The sequence below is a fragment of the Crinia signifera genome, chromosome 5 (genome assembly GCF_055691185.1).
Source record: "Crinia signifera chromosome 5, ASM5569118v1, whole genome shotgun sequence".
NCBI lineage: Eukaryota > Metazoa > Chordata > Amphibia > Anura > Myobatrachidae > Crinia > Crinia signifera.
In genome coordinates, this window is record NC_139221.1 from 99,951,011 (window position 1) to 99,960,713 (window position 9,703).

The 9,703-nt window shown below is 40.2% G+C and overlaps 1 protein-coding gene across 1 annotated transcript in view; it reads left to right on the forward strand.

The window, feature by feature from the left end:
* Nucleotides 1-4,322, forward strand: part of ZNF407 (zinc finger protein 407) — a 514,700-nt gene extending 510,378 nt beyond the window's left edge. The window contains exon 9 of the mRNA XM_083187749.1: nucleotides 577-4,322. Coding sequence (XP_083043875.1) covers nucleotides 577-1,889 — 1,313 coding nt within the window. The 3' untranslated portion in view covers nucleotides 1,890-4,322. The remainder of the gene's footprint in view (nucleotides 1-576) is intronic.
* The last annotated feature ends 5,381 nt before the right edge of the window (nucleotides 4,323-9,703 follow it).

A 9,703-nucleotide genomic window follows, 5' to 3' on the forward strand; every position in this document is an offset into this window, starting at 1 on the left:
GGCGCACAGGGAGTGTCAGTTTGGTTCAACTGCAGCAACAAAATATATAAGGGCACATCTGTATCAGTGGCGTGCGGTGGGGTGAGGCTGGCGAGGCACAGCCTTTCTTGTCATACTAACGTATATGCCGGCATTTTGAATTTATAACGTATGTCAAAAATACAAAGAATATCTAAATAATATCTTATTTTTTTATTATAATCATTTTTATATTCAAAACTCTGGAGTAAAAAGTCTATAGCAGGTGAGGCAGTGCCTCCCCTGGCTACCTTTTCCACACATCTCTTATCAAAACTGAGCAAATCTCTAGCAGTATATACTGCTGCACATGTGTATAATGCCAGCATGTATCCCTGGGCTCATATATTCTGTGCCATTTACCTCACTGCCTGATCTGTATGTATGACTTAAAATAATTTTTCAAATTATGTATACTGTATAAAAGAAATCTATAAGCCTCTAGTTAAAATCCAGCTACAAAATAGGTGTAATTCAGAGATATGTTTTTGATTTCCTTTTAGTATATATTTTGTGTTGTGATAGTTGTATAATTTATCGATTTTATTCTTTTGACAGGTATTGTTTCAAAATCTTTTGAATGTCGACTGAAAGGACAAGGTGCAAACTTTGTGGAAACTGATAGCCCGTTCACTGCATCAGTAATTACAGAGCCGCCTACTGCTAAAGAAAACATTCGAAGCACCAGAAAACCCCCCCAAACAACTGAACATGTGCAACAGGTTATTATCATTCAGGGATTTTCTGATGAGTATGATGGTAATTTTACTATTGATACATCTGTGGAGGAGACTGCAGCTGCTACCCTTCAGACTTTGGCTATGGCTGGTCAAGTAGCAAGAGTGGTACACATCACTGAAGATGGTCAAGTTATAGCCACTGATCAGGCCAGTCACATGGGCAGCATCATTCCTGGGGAAATTCTCAGCGAGCAGCTATCAGGAGGAACAACACAAGTTGTAGTAGTTGAAGGCTCTATGGAGGAAACCGATGTAGCTGAATCTGTTGCTATAGAGACTGTAACTGACTCCAGTGGTAATGTGCTCCAGCAAGTGATGGCACAGCGTATTTTAGACACGTCGCAGAATGTGCACATGTCAGATTCCTCATCTGCTCTAGATGCCCTGCTGTGTGCTGTAACTGAGCTGGGAAATGCTGGAGATGCAGTTAGGCAACGTAATCAAGAAAATCCAGAAATAGAAGAGTCATTGGTGAGGATGGCAAGTGATGAGGAATGTGTTGAGTCCAGTGGAGGAGAAATACAGATGTTTCATGAAGTCCAAGAAGATCAGCAAGGAATTGTTAGACAGGTCATGCATTCTTCAGGTTTCGTCACTTCCCAGGAATCTGCATTCAAGAACATGGTTCAAGGAGTTCTGCAGTTTGCAGTTTGTGACTCAGCTGCTGCTGATCAGCTGATTAAAGAGGGGGTCACTCAAGTCATTCTAAATGATCAAGGCACTGTCCACATGGTCTCCAGAGAAGGCCCTCGTATTATAATGCACAACACAGAAAGCCATACCCTTAGCTTACCTGATCAACAAATGAGATTGGTTGAGTGTGAGGATGGGGAAATCTCACAGATCATCGTCACCGAAGAGTTAGCCAGGGCCATGGTTCAGAATGCCAATGACAGTTTTGAGGAAGGCACAACACATTACATTGTGACTGAACTACAAGGAGAGAAAGAATCCAACATCTACTCACATACAGTAATAGAAACTGAGGAAGTGGCAGACATCATGGATGCACAGGTGACCGTAGAGGACTCATCGGAAGAGGTGAACAGCACAGTGGTCTACACCGAGTGCAGTTCTGAAGACTCAGCTGGCAATTTAAAAACAGAGCAATGTGACGATCCTGGTTCTTAAAGCCACTAAATAAGACTTGGATATAATGAGTGCTACTGAGACTCATATAGTGATTTATATAAAATATTATATTTTCTCTCTTACATAAAAAAGTGGTTTTAGCCCATTCATTGCAGCAAAACCTTAATGTAGAATTTGTAAACATAAAGAAAAATATGCTATGAACTCTTCACAGAAAACAGAATCACTAGCTGACAGGTAATCTAATAATGACTGAGCAATTACATTGTTAAGCAGTGTTATATCACTGCCAGGGGCTACTCTTCATTACTATCCAACATTATTCCTGCATTATCATTTAAAACTTGTGAAAGCTGTCATGTTTTAATACCACCTTGGAGGTTTGTTCCTGTACTTCCAGCTTTGCTTTTGTGTTCATTTCTATTTCTTCTGAGTTTATACTGAATTTATGTATTGATCTGCTTATTGGTGCACATTTGTTGATAAATATAGATGCCGGAATGTAGAACTCTCCCTCCGCTAACCTCTGCCAATGGCTCTGAGAACTTACCTTGAGATTGCAGCATTGTGAGGGAATCACTCATTGGGTATACTAGGGTGTTCCATATATCTACTTTGCAAAATACTGCTTCCTTTTTCACTTGAAATTTTTAAAGCCACTCTATCTGCACTGGGTAATATTGGAGTTTTATTTTTGGCAGTGTTGCGAAAGTGCATTCGGAATACCATGGTGATGTTCAGAATGCCATTAGTTTGCGACAGCCAACACCACCAAATTAGTAATGTTGGATTATTGTAATACTCACAAATGGGCAGAACATCCTTTGTGCACAGCTGAACATCGTAGTTGCTCATCCCTGAGAATGTAATCCCCTTTTAGCTTTCTCTAGTTTATAATGTTGTACTATGGGGCATTTCCTAAAGGGCAATATCAGTCATAACTCCAGGATTGCTTTGTTATTTGTCCTAGCATTTGAGAGAACTGTTTGTTTAAAACAATGCTGACCAAACCGGTCCTCCAGATCTACTAACCTTTCACATTTTCCAGATCACCTAGCTGGTGCATAGGTGTAGTCATTACTACAGTAACTCACATTTGGCGCATTCATTTCTAACCACTACATTGTACAGATGCACAGGTGATATGGGAAACATGAATTGTTGGTAGATTACAAGGACTGGTTTGGCCAACTCTGGTTTCAAATGATAAAACCTTACACGTGTTTAGGGAAATTATATAAATCGCATTATGTCACATTCCGTTTGGTTTTGTTTTTTAAATTGGTTAATTTGAGATTTTCAGTCAATGTACAGATGGAGCGCCCCTCTTTCAGACGGGTTGGCGGTAGATTCGCTAGCCACCAGCCGCCGAAAGGGGAAGCGCGCGCAAGAGACGCATGTGCATCCCCTTCAACCGGAGCTCCCCCGGGTCCCTGCCGCCTCGTCGCCGTCCCCCACTTCCCCGCTCCCCCCCCCTAACCCTGCCCTTCTCCCTGAAGTGGAGACTGGCAGGGTTCCCATCCCCCATCGACAGGAAACCGGGATGTGTATGCATGTGGGACGCTCGCACGTCCCAGTCAGATGTAGCATCCGCTCGCCAGTGGGGATCATCTGGCGAGCCCCAGCACTGGATGAGCGGCGCTCTGTACATCCATTTTTTTTGTGGGCTCGTCATCCAATACTTTTTATTATGTCCTGTCAAATATTTATCAGTAAATACTGCTTACACCTTCCCAACACCCATTGATTACATCCATCCTGAAATGTGCCATCTAATTAGCATTTCTGGAGGACACTAATTGATTGACAATGATGCCAATGCATAATGGGCAAAGAATAAAAAGTGTGACAGGCGAAACTTCGAGCAACTGGATGCATAAAATTGGTAGTGAATTATTACTTTTCTACTTGCTTTCTTTGTAAGTCATGGTAGGATGGAAAGGAGAATACAAATTTATAGCTACATTAAGTTGGCACGTTGAATACTTTTTTATTGCAGTTAAGTTCTAATAAAGAAAAGGGATAATTCCTAATGAAAACTTGTCAGGAGTTAGATCAGTCAGGAGGTAAATTACGAGTAATACCCAACTAAAATTCAGCTTTGCAATCGCCAGACAAGGACGACTTCTGAAGATTCTAGTTTTGTCACAGTATCTGTTCTATGCATTATATTTTGTACATCTTGCTGTTTGAACCAACAAGATTGCTCTGATGGGCAGACTGATTATCTTGCAGAAGTGTATCTTACTGTTATTGCATTAATTGTCACAGCCTGGGCAATATGCTTGAGTTGGTTATATAACCTGCTTTTAGCATATACAGTATATACCCATTGTGCTTCATTTTGCTGTTATTACTCTTGTATAAGAGTATGATGCTTTGTTGGGTAATGTAATCATTCTTAAATGTCCATATGAAATATTTCTTTTTTCAGCCTGTCTCCATTTTGTTTTTTCAAATAAAACCAATTTCAAATGTTGTCTTGTTTTTTTTTCTTAGACTTGTTCTTAGACTTGTTTTGCTACAGTACAATTTTAGTGCCACTGGAACCCTTTCCACAGCCCACAGTTATCCCATATCCGAGGTGTCAGTGATATGTGTGGGCTTCATACATGTATTGTATTTAGAAATATAATGGAAATTAGAAATAAATTATTGCCTGTGACGGAACCTTTTTTGATATTTCCCTTCACTGCACTTTAAGGTTACTGTAAATGATGGATAAACTATGAATAAAGCATTTTAGAGAGTGCTGGCCACAACCCAACAATGACGATAAAGTTGGTGCCACCAATCTCCACCCCTACCCCCTCCCTGCAATTAAGAGCATTAATTAATAAAATAAAGACAAATTCAAGCAAAACATATTTACTAAATAAATTAACTTTTATTTCAAGTAAAATGCATATATTATTTTACTCTGCATTATGAAATAGGGAATTCTGGAACAATATGGGTCCAGAATTCTTGAAAACTTGTTTGATAAGAGAGACCAGATGGCAGAAGCCTCATGACTCACAAAGAATCATCCCTCAACACTCAGGAGAGAAGAAAAAACCCTGTTGAGGAAACTTCAGGTGACCCCAAGACTGAACGACTGCCCATCACTCTGGTCATTAAGAGACTATGCAGAACTCACCAGACCACTCACAAATCTTGCATAACCCAGTCATCCATTATGTCACCCCAAATTGGCATTTTGATCTTTTTTCCAGATGTTGAAGAACGCACCTAATAATGTACTTCCTCCTCTTCCTCTATCTCCAAATATATTGAGATAGAGAAGGAGGAAGGTGGGTAGGGGAGAGAGAGATAACAAATAGGGACAGTGAGAGACAATATAGGTAGAGAGAAAGGGGAATGTGGGTAGGGGGGGGGGGAGAGATGGTAGGGATAAGAGAGAGGGCAAGAGGATAGGGGAGAGAGAGAGAGACAAATTAGGAAGTGAGAGAAAGAGGGAGGGAAAACCCTAGCACCCCATTAGTATTTAGAGTTCTATTTAAGAAAGAGTCATATCCCATTTAGCACTCATTCTGATGCTATTCGGTATTAAGACTGCATTGATATATTTAGCAAACAGCTCTAATGCTGTTCCTTAGTGCTCAGTGGGTTTGAGATCCATGCACATACACAACCCATTGATAACACCATTAGGATGCAACAGAGGAGAGGGACACCGCTGGTCCTCGCCAGACAGATATTGTATATGATGGCAAATCATACTGAAACTAAACAATCTGCTGCCAGGTTTTAGTATCACTCCTAAATGGAGCCCAAAGTATTCTATAGATATAAAATCATATTCGACACAAACAAGATTAATGGCTAAACCACAATACACATCTCTCACACCTCTGTACATTGTAAGAGATTGTGCATTGAAGAACATATTGGTGCCATCCGGACACACCCTTATTTTCAAACAGCAGTCCCAGAAGCAATCTTAGTGGTAGCCAGGTACAATCCCTCACACAATTATTATTATTTTTAATTCCGAAAACAATATTACGCATTTTTTCCTTTTGACACACTTGACACATCAACAGACAAATTCCAATCAGTGAGGAGAAAGCTTGCAGCCATCTGTAAGCGTTACCTTTATGGGATTATATTCTCAATACTTACTAACTTAAGTTTTGTCTCCCTGTACTGTTATATTGTTTGCCCTTTGTACAGTGCTGCAAAACACTAGTGGTGCCTTATATATAAATTATATTAATAATACAGTGCGTATGGTACACAGTTAATATACCCAGATGTGTTTCACACAGAAGGGTACAACTCCTCTTAATCATGTATACACATCATCAGAAGCTGTTTTAAAGATATCTCGACACATTATTTGGAATTTATCTTCTCATCACCTTTAGGGCGACATGTCCATACTTCATATTTGACATTTGTTTAATACATCAATTTATGACTGTGCAACACATTTTGTCAACACGGAAAAAGTGAATTCTTAAACCTTAAGAACCATTTGAATATTTCACTCTCATCTACACAAGGAACATATTGTATATTTTGTTTATAGTTTATAGCGCCTGTGATTATATCCAATGTTCGTTTCTTTTGAAAAGAAAAAAATGGTGAATTTGAATATATGAGAAACAACGAATAGAGGGGAGGTTAAAATTTATCGCATAGAGAATCCAGAGAGGTGCAGCAATTGAAGTCAAGAAGGTCATAGATAATTCTGATATGTCCTCCAATCCATGGGGAAAAACATCTATGATTGAGGTCTGGAGTAGGGTGGCCAATCCCGGGATCGGGGTAATCGGGATACTGGGATTTGACCCCAAAAAGTCAGGGATTTAAAACTTGGTTTTGGAGCTTCCAGTCCCGGGATTTTGGAATTTGACTGTGCATGTGCAGTCTAAAGCCGGGCAGCATCTGAGCACTCACTCAGACGTTGCCCGGCTGGTCCCAGTGCCTGGCCTGCAGCACTGTGCAGCGTAATAGAGGTCACGCTGCGCAGGCTGCACAGTCGCTCTGCCTGCTCACAGCTGCTCTGCTTACCCACAGCCACAGAGCAGTCCTGCTCCCAGCTACCGGTGCCCAGTCGCCTGCACAGATCCTGGCTGCTCTCGCCTGCACCCTGCCATAAAGGTAATGGCGGGGCTTTTTTTTTTTTTATTAGAGACACCAATCTCGGGATCCCAGGAATCCTGGGATTGAGCATTTTTTCAATCCTGAGTTCCGGGATTGAAAAAATGCCCCGGCATTGGCATCCCTAGTCTGGAGGGAATGCTGAATTACCCCACTGGAAAGTAAGAGGAGACGGATAGGAAATAATGGCTAATTGGGATTTAAAAGAAATCCCAAATAGAGCAGTTAAAGGCAACTACTGGATTGTACTGAGTATTTGAAGGTTTATCTGCGGGAGATAACCCTATTATAGAAGACATTGATATGACATTACAAGAGTTACTGTAGCTTCTAGTGAGAGAGTGCGAACCAGGCAACCTCTTTACTTAGAAGAGTTGCATAATAATATAGGTTGACATTATTGAACCCATTTCCTCTATTGGAGGTAGGACATTGAATGGTTGCAAAACTAATACGAGGTGGTCTCCAAATTGTACAAACCATTTTTTTAAATTTAAAGAAGGATCTGGTGATCAGAACAGGGATAGTTTGGAAAAAATCTAGCAGGTAAGATATTCATTTTGATTGTGACAATTCTGCCCAACCATGAAATAATAAGGTCCTGCTAGCGAAGGAGGTCTAGTCTTATTTAGGTAAATTTTTAGTATCTTGCAATTTAGCACCAAAAGTTCATATTTCATGTCAATGATAAAGAATCCATTATCTCAAATATTCATATTACCTTTGATTTGCCATCAATTTTATTATTATTTTGAATTAAGCAATTTAAAAAAAATCATTAAATATTGTGCGATGATTAATGTTCTCTCTTCCTTGTCTGTTTTTCATGGACTAGAGAGTAAATACATTTTGACTAGCTGTGTTGTAAGCCAGATAGAGCTTTTAATAAAATACATGGCACCTAAGTACCCAAACAGATTGCCTGCATACAGCAAGACCTCATACGACATCACAGATTATTCCTCTGTTGGAGGGCATACCAAGGAGATTGGACAAACCATGTGCACTGCAGATGTACTTATGCGGTAGATGTTACTTATGATTTGGGTGGGGTTTTACTTCAAAGTGAGATCTATATTGCATTGTAAAAATAAAGCAGTCAGTATTTTCCCTACACAGAAACAAAATAATTCACCCAAATCTAATTCTCTCTGCACATTTTACATCTGCCCCTGCAGTGCACATAGTTTTGTCCATTTAAAAAGGAATTTGCCAGAAGGAGTGAACCAGAATACCCCCTATTGTTAGAGGACAGGTGGGGAGGGTTTATTGTTTGGGGGTGGAAGAAAGCTCACCTCACCTGTATTAAGCCTATGCTTCATCCCAGTTCTATCCAAATTGGCTGAAGTTATACATGCCTTCACTTAGTTAAAAAATACATTGTCCAAACACACAAATGTGTTGTATTGAGTATAGGTGCATCTGATTGATGTTCATCATAAACATGGTACAAATCAGTGGCAGAACTTGTGAGGGGTTGGCCCTGGTGCAAAAATATAATCTGGCCCCTCCTACAAGTTCACAAAATGCAACACAATAGTGGGTGGCAGCAGTGAGACCCTTATTCCTCAGAGGCCCCAGTGCAGTGTACCTGCTGCAACAATGGCAGTTCTGCCTCTGGTGCAAATGCTACTGATAAGGCGTAGAGAGACGGTGGAACATGCTACTGTAAATCTGACCTGTCTGTTACAAGCTTTCTTTCTATGCATTGGTCTCAGCATCACATCCTGAGTGTTTCACATTTCTAGGAACATTACTTACATTTCCCTTCTGCACAGATAGAGCACAAAATTGCTGAGCTTCCTTTCAGTTATAGAATCACTCTCCGTAGTAACACAGTACTGAGAATATGCTATTAATTTGCACTTTTCTAATCAAGGGTGATAATTAATTTAGCAAATTCATAACAGTTATAACAAATTAAGAGACTTGCATATGCTGCACTGTTAAATAAATCTGCAACGTGCTTTTTTCTGCTCCTAATTAACACATCAATGCCTTGAATTAGGTCATCCTTAGGTAATATCACTGTGTGGGGCCAAGAACAATTGGCTTTTTAGCCCTTTAAATATTTAAGCCCCAGAAACTGTTCAACAAAACCTCTCACTGGTTACTGTAGGTTTAAAGTCATTTAAAAGTCAGATTTTATTTTTATGTATAATTATGGTGAATTCATCTCAAGATAAACATTAAAAGGCTTTATACTATACCTAAATAAATGAATCCAACTGGATCTAAATCCCTTAAACTGTTATTACTGTATATGTTCCATGCAGAGGTGCTGGGGGGGGGGGGGTTTCTAATTACCCAGGCTTGTTTGAGGAGCCCAAAAAATGTCCCAGTACGTGCCCCCTACCCCCCCCCCCCCCCCACACACACACACACACGCATACAAATACACAGCCCATCCCAGCACATGCTGCTGTGTGGTGGGTCCTGGGTGGCTTGTGCAGATTTTTTAAGGGCATGACAATATCTATGTGATTATGGTAAACAATTATTATGGTTGTTTTAATTATGGCTTTATGTTTAAGTCCCAAACATACTACGTGAAGAGCCATTCTGAGCAATATCTTTAAAAAAAAAATGGATAGTGTGTAAATTCAATATCATTAACAATGCGTGCTCCAGCACAGCATTAACAGCACCCTGAACATGCAGGTCAGGTGTTGTCACTGAGTAATACCATTACTCAGGGGTGGATCCAGGACAAAATGACAGGAGGGGGGGGGGGGGCACCATGA